General features: G+C 48.2%; 1 protein-coding gene across 1 annotated transcript in view; it reads right to left on the bottom strand.

Annotated features, from left to right (window-relative positions):
- Positions 1-5,226, bottom strand: part of LOC107106959 (fibroblast growth factor 19-like) — an 8,707-nt gene extending 3,481 nt beyond the window's left edge. The window contains exons 1-2 of the mRNA XM_015407176.1: positions 5,085-5,226; positions 1,840-1,940 (exon numbers count right to left, since the gene is read on the bottom strand). Coding sequence (XP_015262662.1) covers positions 1,840-1,940; positions 5,085-5,226 — 243 coding nt within the window. The remainder of the gene's footprint in view (positions 1-1,839; positions 1,941-5,084) is intronic.
- Between the last annotated feature and the right edge of the window lie 12,350 nt (positions 5,227-17,576).

Raw genomic sequence — 17,576 nt, 5'->3', positions numbered from 1 at the left:
ACACATCCCGCAGTGATTGGCAAGTCTGCTTTAACAGGGGCCGTGTTTCGGATTGAACTGATGAGCCAGCAACCACAGCTCTGCCCACTCTGTCATCCTCACGCAAGCCAAGACATGGAGAAGGAGTGCTTGTATCACCTCCTCTCCAGCCGGAACGGAACAGCTGCTCAAATTACCTGCTCACAACTTTAATGCCGGTAGCTCACAAAGTAGAATTTTTGCTCACAAGACTCCACAGTTTAGAGGGAACATTGCGAGTCTGGAGCCCTCCTTCCTGAGCTAAGACAAAAATCTGCAAGCTGGAGGCTTCAAATTACCTGCTCACAACTTTAATGCCGGTAGCTCACAAAGTAGAATTTTTGCTCACAAGACTCCACAGTTTAGAGGGAACATTGCGAGTCTGGAGCCCTCCTTCCTGAGCTAAGACAAAAATCTGCAAGCTGGAGGCTAAAAAATGTGAGCTAGTTCATACTAACTCAGCTTAGAGGGAGCATTGGTCCTGAGGTGGAGCAGCTGCCGAGGCCCCAGGCCTTCTGGTGGGGCCCACTGCCACTGACCACATGCCTCCCCTGCTGCTCACCCGCTTGCTTGCTTGCAAGAAGAAGAAGAGACTGGATTTATACTTCACTTGGAGTCTCAGAGTGACTTACACATAGGCGTAATCTTCGTGGGGGCGGCGGGGCGTCAGCCCCCGCCGAAATTTTCAGGAAGGCTTTCCCCTCCCCTCCCCACAATAGACACCCTGTGAGGTAGGTGGGGCTGAGAGAGCCCTTTTGAGAACTGTTTCTGAGAGAACAGCTCTGAAAGAAGTTGTCACTGACCCAAGGTCACACCAGCAGGTGCATGTGGAGAAGGGGGGACTCAAACCCAGTTCTCCCAGATTAGAGTTTGTGCTCCTAACCATTTCACCAAACTGGCTCTCGAGATACCTGAGACAAAGTAGAACAAAGTCTAAGACCAACAAAATTTAATTCTGGGTATCAACCCCCACACACTTTTTCAGTTTTGTAACATGGGGCACGTGGCTGGTGCAGGCATCTGTGAGTGCAGGTGGGGGGGGTGGGGAGGATGCACAGGCATGTGGGTCAGCAAGTGGGGAGGGGGGGTCTGGTGGAAGAGAGGAGAAGAGGGAAAATCTGGAAAGGGCCCTGATTCCACATTTGATGGATCTCTGATCGGGTCACCTGTATGAGAGAGGCATGCTTCAAACTCCCGTTTCTCTCTCTTGCTTCACACGTTCAAGTTTATGTCTTTTTTAAAAAACCAGGCCTAGGGAAAAAGAAGAGGCCCTCTCATTTGCATAGTTCAAATAAGGAAACGTGTTCAGGCAGGACGGGGCTCCTCAGACCTCTTGGTCACGAAGCATGTCTGGTGAGCACATCCCTCAGCACTCTTGCTCCATCCGTGTTCCCTCTCGCCCATCGTGCACACTCCTCTCAGCTCCTTCCCTCTCCCTTTTCTCCCATCTAGTGGAGCTGGCACGGCAGGCTTCCTTCCCCACGGCCCTTTCCCTCTCCGTCTGTGTAATGTATCCAGTCCTGACAAGTCCAGAGAAGTCCAGAGACAAACGTCGAGCTTTGCTCCAAGAGACAATGGACTATGCGGATCCTAGCCCGCTCCAATCAGGGGGCTAGGTTCCTGGCCGAGAGCCAATGGGACTCTCGGCCACTGTAAATAACCTATTGGGAAGTGGGGGGGTGTTTTGGGTGGCGGTTTCTGGGGGAATATAAGCCGGCCTGCGAGCCAGCCAAAGCCGTCTTGTTCCTGATCGAATAAAGTACGCTTTGCTGAAATCACTCTCCGTCTGCGTACTTTTCAGTCTGGCACCATCATGTTCACCGTGCCTCCCTCCAGGGATAGCAGCCCTGTGTCGGTCTGGGTATTTATTTCTTTATTAAATGTGCTTATCTCCTGCCTCTCCAAACACCCCCTGGAGGAAACTAATGGGAAGAAAAACGAACACAAGTTTAAACCCCAACAAAAACAAGCAACTAGGTAAAACTAATGACCCCCTGCAATAAACCCAGTCCAATCTATAGGTATCAAACTGACAGTGTAAACTATTCATTGTGACCGTGGGCATGATGGTGCCTGCCAGCTCTTTTCCTGGCGCCCCGCCCACAAGGGTGTTAGGAAATGGGTGGGGCCAGGTGGGGATTTTGCCCAGTGGGGCTCCTGATCAGTTATGGGAGAGTTGATGGGCTATGTGGATTTTTTTTTTTTTACAAAAATTGGTTGGGCATCAGCTGCCACCATTGCACAAGGGTGTTCACTGCACGACTGAAGGTAAGCTATGTGTGCGCAAGAAAATGTTTTTAAATACATTCATTTTAAAAGGCATTGTGTTAAGCAGAGCTTTGGTCTGAGAGCCAGAGTCATGTACTGGTTGAAGTGTCGGACTGGGATCTGGGAAACCCACGTTCGAATCCCCACTCTGCCGTGGAAAGCTTTCTGGGTGACCTTGAGCCAGTCACAGATTCTCAGCCTAACCTACCTCACAGGGTTGTTATGAGGATAAAACGGAGGAGAGGAGAAGGATGTAAGCTGCTTTGGGTCTCCGTTGAGAAGAAAGGTGGGATATAAATAAATGACCTGAACAATAAAGGCTGAAGAGTCACTGTTACGCATTACCTCACTCCCTGACATTTTGTGGTTGGCTCCGCCTTCTGAGGCAACCATGTTTGTGCTTGGCTCCACCTCCTGCAGCCGCCATTTGTGGCTGGCTCCACCTTCTGAGGTTGTTTGCAGTTGTGATTGTGCACACCACCCTGTGTCAGAATTCCCAAGGTGTCCACATCATCAAAAAGGTCAGGGACGGACCCCCGTTTAACATATAAGGTAAAGGTTTCCCTTTCTTGGAAGCCAGTCGAATCCGACTCTAGGGATGCGGTGCTCATCTCCGTTTCAAAGCCGAAAAGCCAGCGCTGTCCAAAGACACGACGGGAGCTCACTCCGTTATGCGGCACTTGGGTCTCGGACACATAAGACCAGCTTATAAAAGCATCAAACTGGTGAGGGACACTGGCTATGCTTAATAAAACAACTAAAAGAGAGGGATAACGTTTTAGTTAAAAGTGTGGGGAAACTTAAATGTTTTAGCCCAACACCTGTGTTCTAACGGAGTAGACGTTAGGTAGAGCTTTAAGCGTGAGGGCATTCTATAACTCAGGTGTGTTACAAGAGGCTCCATAGTCACCTGTGTAGGGATTTTTAAATTTTAGGGGTCCAGACCTCTTTCAAGGATCCCAAATCCCAACTAGGGTTCTTTTCTGTGGGTGGGTGGAGTCTGGCTAAGGAACTCAGGCCTCCAGAAGGAGAGAAACACAGAGAGAACAGTTGCCTTTAACGAAAAGTATTTATTAACTCTAACACCATACACAAGTAAAACTCAATAGCATATATTCAATATCAATACCCAATAGCATATAGAAAAATCTCAATACCCGATATACTGTGCACTTCAGAAAGAACAAGGCCATTCCTGGACCACCAAGACCTCACTCAAGCCTAGGTGGGTTGCAGGCCAAACAGCCTCGAACAAAGCCCAAAGCCTTCTTTTTATTCTCTTTTCAGCCAATAGGAATCAAGGGAGGAGTCAATTTAAAATATGCCAAACTTGCCAAATATCTGCCCATCCTAAGTTGATAGGATGAACCTTTACTAGTGTCATGATTCTGGGCCTAATGTGGTGTGGCCTAGTGGCTCCAGGGAAGCCTGCATGGGAGTAGTCGTCAAGACCTACATTTCCCAGGATAGGGTTGCCAGGTCTGGGTTGGAAAATACCTGGAGACTTTGGGGGTGGAGCCAGGAGAGGGCGGGGTTTGGGGAGGGGAGGGGCCTCAGCCGGGTACAGTGCCACAGAGTCCACCCTTCCAAGTAGCTATTTTCTCCAGGGGAGCTGATCTCTGTCAGCAGGAGATCCGTTGTAAAAGCGGGAGATCTCCAGACCCCACCTGGAGGCTGGCAACTATACCTAGGTTCCCTCTGGACCCTGTGATTGGGTAACAGGAGATTTTGGCGGGGGAAACTACACCAGCAGGGGAACAGGGGGTGGTGCCTGGGCAGAGGAGAGAGAAGGCCTTGCCCAGAGTGGGCGGGTGTCCTCTCCCGGGGAGCAGGGCTGGTGGAAGCTGCCATAGACAGAGGGGTCCCTCATCCAGAAAGGGGTGAGTTAGACTGTGAACGGGTACCTAGGGGAGGCTAGGACTGTGCAGACAGATGTGTTAGAATGCATTATTTTACTGATTTACCTGCCTTTACTTTGCTCATTTTGCTTACTTGTTATAGATCTACTCTGCCTGGGTCCTCACGCCTCATTTGGTCATGTACAAGGGGAGACCGGTCGCAAAAGTACTGTAGAAAGGGGTCGGGTGGGTGCTCTGGGCCTCCCAAGGAGACCCATGCCAGAGTGGAGGAGGAGGAGATTGGATTTCTACCCCGCCCTTAACTACCCAAAGGAGTCTCAGAGCGGCTTACAAACTCCTTTCCCTTCCCCTCCCCACAACAGACACCTTGTGAGGTAGGTGGGGCTGAGAGAGCTCTTGACAGAAACTGCTCTGTTTTCAAGAACAGCTCTTATCAGAACTACGGCTTGCCCAAGGTCATCCAGCCAGATGCAAGGGGAGGAGTGGGGAATCGAACCCGGTAACCACTACACCAAACTGGTGGCAGCCAGTAGTGAACCTTCCTAGCTGCTGCCTGCAACAGCTCATATGACCTTTAGCCCAGATATAGTTTTTTTTTTTAACTGTGATGTCAAAAAGACTTTGATATGTTTAGGCTTTTGGAGCCCGGTACTTGGAAGGCCGTGGAATGTGAATTCAGGCAAAGGTACATCTACAGGGCAAGGCTTTAGTTTTTGTGCCTAGGCTGCCAGCAAAAGAGCAAAGGCTTATAAGACTTCTGAACCAAGAAACCAAAGTCAGTTATAGCAAAACCTACATTGGCCCCGGTCACACGGCAAAGTTGCCGCGGGAGAGGCATGGATGGTGGGCGGATTATCCGGGCACGATCACACCCCAACATCTAGGAAGTGGAGCGCACCTGTGGCTTACTGCCGAAAATGCGCGTTAAAAAAGTAGTACCTCCAAAGTACTGGTAAATTGTTTGCCACCGGCTGCCCCCAGACTCCCGCAGTGTGATTGCGCCGGTGCGCGGCTTTTCCCTCTGGCCCCTCGTGTACGCGCTGGCGCCGAGAGAAGGTCCCGTGGTGTGCCGCCGGCGCATCTGATCGCATAATCGCGGATCAAACTGCACCAGGGCAATTAGCCATGGCTCCCCCCCCGCGGTATCCGACCCATGTGACTGGGGCCATAGCAAAAAAACCCAGAAAGGCCCAGGCTCACTGAACCCCAAATTCTGCCCGTTTCTACCACGGGAATGTGGAGTTTATTTTGTTGGCTCAGGCCTCAAGCTGTTATACCTCAATGAGGAATTCACCTCTCCAGCTTTATTCTACCCCCCAACACATTTAGGACTTCTGTCTGCTGCTACCAGCTAGTGTGGCGTTTGAGGTATATTTGTCAGGTAATCCTCCATTCCCTTAAAACACTCCTCTCCAGGTTAAGAACCACTTACCTACTACAAACCACCATGAAAATAGAAAGAAAACACTTGGAGGATGTCACTTGTTAGGGTTACTCACATTCAGGTAAGCATCTTCCTAGGTCAGGCATCCTCAATGTGGTGCCTGGAGGCCAGGGGCGCAGCACCTTTTGCTGAGGCCCTAAGCTATCTGTAGCTTATTTAGCTTATGCGTAAATCCGGCACTGCTGGAGGCCCCCACCAGCACCTTTCCTGATGCCCACTAAGAGCTTCTAGAAAGTGGGCCGGGCAAGGTGGAGCCTTCTCCCAGCAAGGGTGCTGTTTGACCATTGGAGCTTGGATTGGCTGTGGAGATTTTTGAAAAGTTGCTTTGGCAATAGCCGCCACCACAACACAAGGATCTTTTCTCTGACTGAAGGTAAGCCATGGCAGCCATTTTGTAGCTGGCTCCTCCTCATGCAGCAGCCATTTTGTGGCTCCACCCACCCACCAACTCTGTCAGAATTCCAAAGGTGCCTGTGGGCCAAAAAAGGTTGGGGGTTCCCAGGGCTTTTTTTTTTTTTAAGAGGTGCCGGAACTCTCAAGAGGGAAATGAAGTCTTCAATCTATATACTGAAAACTCTTAAACTTTGAAACATTTTAAAAATAATTTCGTCAAAGAGGTTCCAGAACTCTGTTCCGGTGCATTCCCCTAGCAAAAAAGCCCTGGTAGGTTCCCTTTTGTATCTTGGTAAGTTAGGTTTTGTGTGGGTGCAGAGGCAAACATAAGACAAATTTGAGAAAAAGAAAAAAATTAACTTCCCTTGAATAAGAAGTCCTGGGGTGCAAAAAGCAAAAGCATACGGTTGGGCAAATATTTACTCACGATATCAGAGTAAAGGAAAATAAAATGGGTATTAAATGCAATCGCCTCTCCCTGGGTCTAAGACCTACCCCTACGATTGTAAAAGAAGTAGGCAGAATACTCTTAAAACTTCCAGATTTCTTGTTCTTTTTCTGACACTATTGTTCTTCATGGAGCTGCGGTGGCTCAAGTGGTTGAACTGCAGGCTGTGGAAGGTCAGTAGTTCAGTAGTTCGAGACCCGGGTGCCACATGATAGAGTGAGCTCCCATCTCCAGTTCCAGCTTCTGGCAACCTAGCAGTCCGAAAGCAAGAAATTGCAAGCAGATAAATAGGGACCACTTCAGTGGGAAGGTGACAGCGTTCTGTGCACCTTGGTGTTTAGTCATGCCGGCCACATGACCACAGAAACGTCTTCGGACAGCGCTGGCTCTTCGGCTTTGAAACGGAGATGAGCACCGCAACCCTAGAGTCGGACTCCACTGGCATTCGAGCAAGGGACCCTTTACTTATACCTTTTTATTGTTCTTCATCCTTTGAGGTCTCTCCTACCTGACTATGTGTTCTGATCTCCTTGTATGTGTCTCTCTGTGTTTACCCAGGCATATCTGTATCTGTTTTTGTGTTACAAGGTACGAGAGATAAAACCAGCAGACCATTCCCCTGCTTTACCTAGTAGGAAATCATCAGTTAAAAAGAAATCCCTGGAAGGTTTCTGGTGGCTTCTACTGAATATTCCAGATAAGGCATAAGTCCTAAGTATTCACAAAGTAAGGATGTGGAATGGTATGGTATAAACTGATCTTGTCAGATCTTGGAAGCTAAGCAGGGTTGATACTTGGATGAGGGACCACCAAGGAAGACTTTGCGGAGGACGGCAGTGGCAAACCACCTCTGCTTCTCACTTGCCTTCAAAATTGCAACTTGACGGCACATACATGTATATTCATTCACGGAATGCAAAGTGAACACCCACCCTGCAAAGTTGTCGATTTTTACACAGATATCTGGGTTGCAATGTCATTGCGTTACATGGGGTGCCACCACTGAGAAATCCCTGTCCCTAATCCCCACCTGTTTCACTTTTGCAGGTGAGCACACAAGGTGCAGGCCTTGAAATGAAGATTGTAACGGGTAAGTTGGATGGTGGAATTCAAGTTGGGACAGCACAGATTCAAATGCCCACCAGAATTTCCCTCCCCCTTTTACTAACTCCACTCTGTTGCCTTCAATGGCAACAGAAATGAAAGAATTAAGCCTGTTAAGCCATTGGAGAACGACCTCAGTCTGGGCAGGTCTGCATGGGAGAAGGTCTCACTTTTGTCATGGACACTTTGGTGTAGCCTTGGCCAAGTCATTAGCAGAACCTCCATTCCCATCTGTCAGATGGGGAAAACCTCATAACCTCCCCAAGGGAATGATGGAAAGGAATGGAAACCAAACCAGCCTGTGTGAGTAGGTATGATTTAACTTAAAGGTAAAGGTAAAGGTTCCCTTGCTCGAAAGCCAGTCGAGTCCAACTCTAGAGTTGCAGTGCTCATCTCCATTTCAAAGCCGAAGAGCCAGCGCTGTCCGAAGACATTTCCGTGGTCATGTGGCCGGCATGACTAAACACCAAGGCACACGGAATGCTGTTACCTTCCCACCGAAGTGGTACCTATTTATCTACTTGCAATTTCTTGCTTTCGAACTGCTAGGTTGGCAGGAGCTGGAACTAGAGAAGGGAGCTCACTCTGTCATGCGACACACTCGGCTCTCAAACTGCTGAACAACCGACCTTCCACAGCCTGCAGTTCAGCGTCTTAACCACTTGAGCCACCGCAGCTCCTTAACTTACCTGTTAACATTTATATCAATGTACTGTCCGAAGGTATGAAAGCAACGTCTTAAGAATTACAGTACAAAGGCCGGTTTGGCTTGGTTTCCTGGAATCTGCATTTCCTTTTAAGAAAAGCAGAGGAACTAAAAGTGTGAATTTGTAATATGCTGCCCAGGGCCAAAATACTGGTATCGGTTGAGTAGTTCCCCACACCCTTAGTAGGACATGCCGTTCCCCCAGGGACTTTCTTGGCGCAATTTCACTATAAACCAGCCCCTGCATAAACCAGCCCTGTCTGGGGTACATCTGCCTCTTCTGTCAGGACCAGACATGGGTATTGATGGCACAATCCTTTTTCCTGTTTGGCCTCGTGCACTGATGTGTAATTCAAGAATTTTTTTTTTTTATTGGGATGGAGGAGGCGGTTGCCAGTTAACCTACTTAGCGACTTCCGCAGAACACAAACATTTCTGCGTCGGTGCTTGTGAAACATCGGAGTTTGCGATGAGAACAGCGAGAAGGAAACAGGACTCCAGGTTGAAATTCCCGGGGCGGGGGGAGAGTGGACTGTGAATCTATTGCTGTCTGTAAATCTGACTTGCCCCGGCAAGCCTGATCTCGTGAGATCTCGGAAGCTAAGCAGTGTCTGCCCTGACTAGTATCTGGATGGGAGACCTTTGAGGAATACCAGGGTCGTGACACAGAGGCAGGCAATGGCTAACCACCTCTGAATGTCTTGAAAGGTCTATGGGGACTTCATAAGTCAGCTTGAAGACTCCATGGGGTCAACTTGCATGGTTTTCTTGTCTTTACCCTAAAATTGTGTGTTGGCAAGGCAGACCTACCAACATTTCCCAAATGAAAACAGGCACAGTCTTGTAATACCCCAGTTCTCATACCTGAACCTCCACCTTGCACAGTATTTGGGTAGGGGGTCATCACCCAGTGGTAGAGCCTCTAGTTGTCACACACAAGGTGCCAGGTTCAACCCCCAGCATCTCCAGGATCTGGCAGTAGGTGATGAGAAAGACCTCTGCCTGAGACCTTGGAGAGCCGCTGCCAGTCTGAGGCCCCTGCCACACGGCAGGGAAAACACTGGCCAAAGTGCGGCTTTTAAAAGCCGCAACAAAAAAGAGACGCCGCGGCGGGATCCCACGATCCCCTGAGCCACGGTGCCGTTGCTCCCCGGCACGATCAGATGCCAGGGAGGAAGAGATGATTGGGAGGCTGCCGACCTGCGCATGCTCGAGCATGCGCAGAACGGCCGGGGATGCGCCAGCGAAAAGACGCGCCGGAGATCCCACGGCCGGCAGTGATGCGGCCTTTTTTGATGCGGGTTTTGGCCGAGAGGGGCGGATTGGGAACGGGCTGGGAACGGGTGCAGCACGATTCCCAGATGTTGCTGTGGGATCGCGCCCGTTTGCTGCGGCCCCGATCTGTCCCTCTCCCGGCCCAAAACGTCTCGTGCGAACAGGGCCCGAGTAGACAATCCTGACTTTGGTAGACCAAGGGTCTGATTCAGAATAAGGCAGCTTCATGTGTCCAGTATTGTTGCTGAATTCTAATCAGCCTACTACATTTTGGATCTGTTCCCTCTGTACAAACCCACTCTCCACCGACTTAAAGAACTAAGAGGGTGTTTGTTCTTGGGCTTGAAGCTATGCTTGAAAAGCACCCTACGATAGGTTATCAAATGTACAGCAATAGTTTCAGTGTGCAGACTGGGAGGTTGTGCCGAGTGGGATGGCTTACTTTCAGTGCACAGGTGTTGCCACACACCGTGCTAGTCAAGACATGATCCACCCGCTACAGACAGATTACATTTATGGAACTGAACCCCAAGGAGCAACCACTGTAGGTATTCGTGCTAACATTTTAACAAGGCACCCCTTAAATGGAAAAAAAAATAGGGCAGTGACTTAATGGGGACGGGGATCAGAAAATATGGACTCTCCTTGCTAATTAGTGAAATTTGGGGCTGTATAATGACATAAGGAAGGCCGAGCGCTGAAGAATAGATTCTTTTGAACTATTGAGAGCCAGTTTGGTGTAGTGGTTAAGTGTGCGGACTCTAATCTGGGAGAACCGGGTTTGATTCCCCACTCCTCCACTTGCACCTGCTGATGTGACCTTGGGTCAGTCACAAGCTCTGGCACAGCTGTCCTTGAAAAAGAGCAGTTTGTGTCAGAGTTCTCTCAGCCCCACCCACCTCACAGGGTGTCTGTTGTGGGGAGGGGAAGGGAAAGGAGTTTGTAAGCCGCTCTGAGACTCCAAGTGAAGGGCGGGGTATAAATCCAATCTCTTCTTCTTCTTCTTCTTATGGTGCTGGAGAAGACTCTTGAGAGTCCCTTGGACTGCAAGAAGATCAAATCAGTCAATCCCAAAAGAAATCAACCCTAACTGTTCCCTGGAAGGCCAGATAATGAAACTGAAGCTCAAATACTTTGGCCACCCAATGAGAAGGGAGCACTCACTGGAGAAGACCCTGATGCTGGGAAAGATTGAAGGCCAAACATGAAATTGAGCAAACTTCAGAGGACGGCGGAAGACAGGAAGGCCTGGCGTGATCTGGTCCATGGGGTCACGAAGAGTCGGACTCAACTGTGTGACTGAACAACAACAACATAATGACATAATTGCAATTTGTGTGATTCGGGGGGGGGGGAAGCTGACCACTCGCTGTCTTTTCCCTCTCTGTGTCGAACTTGAGCAATAGACGAGAAGGCTATCCTGTCCCTTTAAAAGAGGCTTGGTGGTGGAGGAAAGTGCCATCAAGTTGCAGCTGACTTATGTTGACTCTGACTTATGTTGACTTATACTTGCAGCTGCTGGATGACCTTGGGCAGGCCATAGTTCTGGCACAGCTGTTCTCGGAAAAAGAGCAGTTTCTGCCAGAGCTCTCTCTGTCTCACCTACAGGGTGTCTGTTGTGGGGAGGGGAAGGGAAAGGAGTTTGTAAGCCGCTCTGAGACTCCCTTGGGTAGTGAAGGGCAGGGTATAAATCCAATCTCTCTCTGTGTGTCTTCTCTCTGTAGGGTTTTCAAGGCAAGAGGCGTCCAGAGGTGGCTTGTAATTGCCTGCCTCTGCGTAGTGTTCCTGGACTTCCTTGGTGGTCTCCCATCTAAATGATGATCTAATGAGATCAGGCTAGCCTGCGCCATCTAGGTCAGGGCAATAAAGGCTTCATAGGATGCTATTTACCAGGGTGTCATTTAACGCTATACAAGGGAGTTTTTATTTATGATTGATAACAGGGTTGCCCGTCTCCAGTTAGCACCTATAAATCTCCCAGAATGACAACTTATCCAACAACAGAGATCAGTTCCCCTGGATAAAATGGCTGCTTCGGAGGATGAACTCTATCATTATATCCTGCTAGGTTCCCTCCTCTCCAGGCTCTACCCCCAAACCTCCAAGAATTTCTGAGCTCAGAATTTAGCAACCTGGCTGATTTAATTATCTGCTTAAACAAGTGCTCATCAATTGCAGCAGCTGCACAGCAAGGATATAAGGTGGGGTGGTGAGTAGAACCGAATCAGGCTGTGTGAGAATGCACACCTACAAACAGCTACCGGTAGTTGTGCTGTACCGGCACTGCACTGTTAGAAAATGTTACAGTGAAGCAACCTGTTGAACAGCCATGAATAGGTCAATGAAGAGACGAATAGTCCAACAAAAAAAACCTGGCTCCTTGTTTACAACTGGCGAGCAGAACATGAGCTGGAACAGTGGGTGTTTAAGCGTCCCTATTAGAAAGTTGGTTTACAAGCCTAGGAACCCGGTGGTCTCCTCCTGGGTACTCTTTGATGAGAATCAGGCCTGGCAGAACAAGGAAAGGAGACTGAGGTGAAGTGTCAAAGAAAGAAAGTAGTGGAGACGCAGCAGTGTCCTCAGTACCAGCAGAAACTTGCATTACCCTCTCACCAAGGCCAAGTGTCTGTATGTATTGTGTCTTTGTTAGTGTCAGAAATGCACATGTCAAAGAAGAATAGTTATTTTTCAGGGGCAGAAATCTTCACCTACTTAGAACGTACATCCTCCTTAAATAAACAAACAGCTCATGTGACAAGAGAAAGCTTCATGAAAGGGTTTATACAAATTGTAGGCAAGCTGAGTCAAATGGAAAATTAATTACAAACACTCTGAACTAAATGACGGGATATTTTGTGTTGCTTACGGCACCCTGCATCACCGAGTGGTGAGACTGTCTAGGGGTTAACACTTACCCGGACCGGTTTGGTTCCCTTCACAGAAAAGAGCACCGGAGGCCTATGGCGTTGCTGTAGTATTTGTTTTATTTACAAATATATAGCCAAAAAGACACTCCTATGGGATCCAGCCTGTTCATGCACACATAAAAACACCTGCCCTCTCTCTCAAGCCCTGTTGGGTTGCTTGATCAGAGCTATTGTAGCCCTCTGAGGGAGACACCAGCAGCAATCATTAAGAAATATTACCATCCCACCCTGACCTTCAAGGAATACCAGAGCTTGGGATGCAGAGGCAGGCAATAGCAATCTGCCTCTCTGAAATGTCCAAACCCCTCTTTTGTTGTTGTTCAGTTGCACAGTCGAGTCCGACTCTTCGCGACCCCATGGACCAGATCCCGCCAGGCCCTCCTGTCTTCCGCCGTCCTCTGAAGTTTGCTCAATTTCATGTTCGTTGCATCGATGACACTGTCTAGCCATCTCATCCTTTGCCGTCCCCGTCTTCTTTGACCTTCAGTCTTTCCCAGCATCAGGGTCTTCTCCAGTGAGCGCTCCCTTCTCATTTGGTGGCCAAAGTATTTGAGCTTCAGTTTCATTATCTGGCCTTCCAGGGAACAGTCAGGGTTGATTTCTCTTAAGATTGACTGATTTGATCTTGCAGTCCAAGCAGAGGTCATTTTGGGGGGGATCGCGGGGGAACGCAGTTCCCCCAGGTGAGGTGCAGGGGGCGGGGCACACGATGAAGCCCCGCCCCCTGCTTCTGGCCCACCGCTGGGCCCCTGATGTCAGGGGGTGTGGCATATGCTAATGAGTTATGCTAATGAGTTCCCCTAGCTCTTTTTCTACGAAATGACCCCTGAGTCTAAGGGACTCTCAAGAGTCTTCTCCAGCACCATAGTTCAAAAGAATCTATTCTTCGGCACTCGGCCTTCCTTATAGTCCAACTCTCGCAGCCATACATGACTACTGGGAATACCATTGCTTTGACCAAACCCCACTAGGGGTTGCCAGAAGTCGCCATGACTTCCAAGCATGCAGACACACACATGCACGCACAAAATACCCACATTTTAAATAATAATAATAAAAGATTACCATTTCTTTTGTCCTGGGCTCTGATTTCTTGCAGGTATGCCACTTTATGCCAGGTAAGCCCAACTGGTACTCTGGGGTGGTTGGCACTTGGCAGGTTGGGTGGGTGCAGTCTGGAGGATTCCCACTTTTGGGGACCACTTTGTTTTCAAGAACAGGAAGATACCTGATTTTACAAATAAATCTCTCATTCTTCACAATGAAGCTGCCATGTCAGAGATTTATAGGCCTATTTTTTAAAAAATCCCTATGGTGGGAGGAATCAACCATTCAGGTGATGTAGTACAGTGCAGTACATCCATTGGCCATGTCCTGTTGAGAACCAGGGCTCTGAGTCCTTGGGGAAGAAAATGGGGCTTGAGGCGTAGCAAACTTGAAGTCACTGGAACAAGGATTTTTGGGTCTCTGGTGAGGAATAAACACACAGGCCCCAGTCACACTGGGGGAAATAGGTGTGGCCAAAGTGCGGCTTTTTTGAGCCACACCAAAAGAGATGCGTGACGGCAGGATCAGACAGATCCCCCCAGCTGTCGCGCAGGTCCTCCCCGGCACGATCAGATGCCGGGAGGAAGCCACGGACCTGAGAGCGAGGCCAGCCCGCTGTGCATGTATGTGCATGCACAGTTTGGCAGGACCTCACATGCTGCGGGAGAGATGGGTGCACCAGTGATCAGACGGCCGTCCCTGCAGTGGATTTTCAGGTAGGTAGTAGTGTTTTCTAGGGTTTTCTTTGATGCGCAGTGTTGCCCGGAAGGGACGGATCGGGTACGGGTGCGCGCCGCTTCCCAGATGTTGCGGTGTGATTGCGCCCGCTTGATGCGCCCCCAATCCATCCCTCTCACGTGGCAAATCCTCCCGTGTGACCGGAGCCATAGAAAGTCAACTGTAGCATTACCCTGAAGACATCAGGAACAACAAAAAAGACTTCTGGGTTGGACTAGAGGATTCTGGGAGCAGGGCCCTTTTGATTCTCATGAATGCCTCTTCCTCAGTTGAGAAAAAGGTTGGAGCCCAACCTTGAATTCCCATAGCTCAGATTCCCCTCTAAGCAATGAACCATGCTTCCTTTGTTCCAGGAGGGTGCTCTTCCATGGAAAATCTCTGATCTCACTTGGCCTGCATGTTGGGGAACGGGCTGATCTCGCACTCTTGGCATCCCGGTGATCTCAGAGAGAGAGGAGACGGGCGTCACATTGGGAACTGTGTTATGCTTTCACCTTGGAGAGTATGCAAACACCACAGTGGAGATTAACGGTTTGTGTTGGTACTGGTAGCGGTGTCCCAGACAGACCAGGAAAATGGTGGTCTTGTGATATGGTCCAGGCTTCAGAATCTGAGAAGTATGCAGAATGTACCGCTTAGTTATGTTGGAGACATCTGGCTCAGGGACACCTCAAGAAATGAGACATTTGGGGGAGGATTGCTATTCTAGCAATGTTCTAACACAAGATGACTTGGTTAGTTTTTGGACCTAGAAGGGAGAAATTGGAGGGGAAGGGTCTTTGTTAGCAGGTAATAGCTAAGAATGTTAGTGATATAAAAGCTAGGAAGTTGCCAAGTCAAATGCCATCTCCTGTATGATCTCACCAGGACCCTCTTTTACCTCAGCCCTCCATCTGTATAACAAGAAGGGAGCCTGTGAGGACTTAGGGGTCCCCTTCACCCACTGGTCCTACTTTCTACATTATTGCTGATTTCCCTCCTTCCATCCATCTTATAGTCCCTGCAGCTTCCCTCTTTTCCTTGCTTCCTTTTCTCCAACCCACCTACCTAGTTTTATCTATATCCACCTCTCAATTTTCAGTATTCTCTAGCATTGGAGGCCCCCAAAACCTCTTCTTTTTCCTTCCTTCCTCCTCTCCAACTTACCCATCTCAGTTTGCTCCATTTTCCCTTCTTCCCCATACTATAACATCACTTCCCATTCTTCCTGTCTTCCCTCTTTGTCCACTCCTTCTCTTCCCTCAACTCACCTCCAGTTTCAAAATGAAACTGTGGCAGCCATTTTGGATTACCTAGGCACCCTGTAAAGGCTGCTGAGCCCTCATGAGGTAAACGCATAAGATCTCAGCATTTAAAAACCTTTAACATTTCCTTTTACGTCCTTCTTACAAGAAATAGCTTGCCTGTCTGTCCCGGGCCCTATTGTGTGGATTTTTTGATCCTCGCTCTAAGACCAGGTGCAGAATCAGCTATATAGATAATAATTGCTGTATTGCAAGATGTGAAAATCTCAGAATGTTCTAGCATACTATGTAAATAACAGTAAAAACCATTTATTTTCAAAGATAGTGTGAGAAATATTCTCGGATTGCCTCCCTATGCTTTGCAATACTTTGGGACTCCTGAAATAATGCAGGTATGCAGGATTTTTAAAATATATATACATAGTTTATTTATCTTTTTCCACTACAAACAGAAAAACAAAAACAATCTTTCACATATTTTGGAGTTTATATTATACATTTTTTCCCATCCATCTATCTATCTTTTGCCATCTTTTTTTGAAACATACTTTCTTCTTTCCCTGCTAATATCATATTTACTTTATCCATTTCTTTTATTTCCATAATTTTCATAGTTAATTCTTCTCTCTTTGGTATTCTATTTGATTTCCAACATTTTGCTATCAGTATTTTAGATATCGTAATTTAAGAATGCATAATATCAAACATAAATCATTATATTTAATCCCATCTGGTAACATATTTAGTAAATATACTTCTGGTTCTAAGTTCAAATCTATTTCAGTTATTCCAATATTAATTGCTTAATATTTTTCCAAAATTTGCAAATCTTTTCACATCTCCACCATATATGGTAGTTTTTATTTTTTTATTACATCTCCAACAGTTCCCTGAGACATTTTTATAACATTTAGCAATCTTGTCAGGAGACCAGTGCCACCTATAAAAGCAGGTATGCAGGACTGAGGAATTCCAAAACTCTGAAGATTGGCATGGATTCTAATCCTACCATGTCAGATCATAGCACAGACCGAGGCCTGGATCACACATGAAGTGACAAAGCCCCAAGGTAGTAGAATGGACTTCACCACTGCAGACTGTAGGCGGAGAGCTACCTTTTGGAATGCTCCCTAAAATTCTCTGTAGAAAGAAAGCCAGCTGCACAGCAACCAGATGTGCAGCGGTAGCCCAGGTAAGCCTTTCTCCATTTGCACTCACTTTCTGCTAGCATGGAGTCTTTGTATATGAAGGAACAGTCAAAGCTGGAATCCTTTACATGCAGTCCAGTGTACGGCCTCTGTCTTCTGCCACCTTACTGTAACCTTATTCTTCTGTATGTGGAAACTAGGCCTATGAGGGAAGCACAACAAAAACCCATGAAGAATGCCATGAATACAGAATGGCTTTCCCCCAAATCCAGTCCTTTCATCTAAGGAGGTACTAAGAAGAAAAGATAAGAACATAAGAGACGCCAATGTTGGATCAGGTCAAAGGCCCATCCAGTCCAACACTCTGTATCACACAGTGGCCAGAAATACCAGTGCCATCAGGAGGTCCACCAGTGGGGCCAGGACAGTAGAAGCCCTCCCACTGTTGACACCCCCCCCCCAAGCACCAAGAAGACAGAGCATCACTTGCCCCAGAGCCCCTATCTATACCTTGTGGCTCATAGCCACTGAGGGACCTCTGCTCCATATGCTTATGTCATATGTCGCATCCATGGTTCCCCTCGGGTTGCCAGCTCTGGGTTGGGAAATACCTGGAGGTTTTGGGGGAGGAGCCCGGGGGAGGGAGTGATTTGGAAAGGGGCGGGACCTCAGTGTGGTCTAATGTCACAGAGTTAATCTTCCAGAGCACCCATTTTCTTCAGGGGAGTTGATCTCTGTCCCCTGGAGAGCAGTTCTAATTCTGGGAGACCTCCAGGTCCCATCTAAAGGCTGGCAACCCTAATTTCCCCCCTCCCTGTACATCACCCGTGCATCAGGTTCTCTGAATTCCCAACTGAGATTTTTTTAAAAAGTAAATTTCTAGCCCCCTTCAGTATCAGGGTTGCCTGCTCTGGGTTGGGAAATAAGTGGAGATGGGGGGGGGTGGAACCTGGTAAG

The sequence above is a fragment of the Gekko japonicus genome, unplaced genomic scaffold (genome assembly GCF_001447785.1).
Source record: "Gekko japonicus isolate JY-2015 unplaced genomic scaffold, Gekko_japonicus_V1.1 scaffold4415, whole genome shotgun sequence".
Taxonomy (NCBI): domain Eukaryota; kingdom Metazoa; phylum Chordata; class Lepidosauria; order Squamata; family Gekkonidae; genus Gekko; species Gekko japonicus.
The sequence above is the reverse complement of the archived record's forward strand: the minus strand, read 5'-3'. Positions and strand labels throughout refer to the sequence as shown.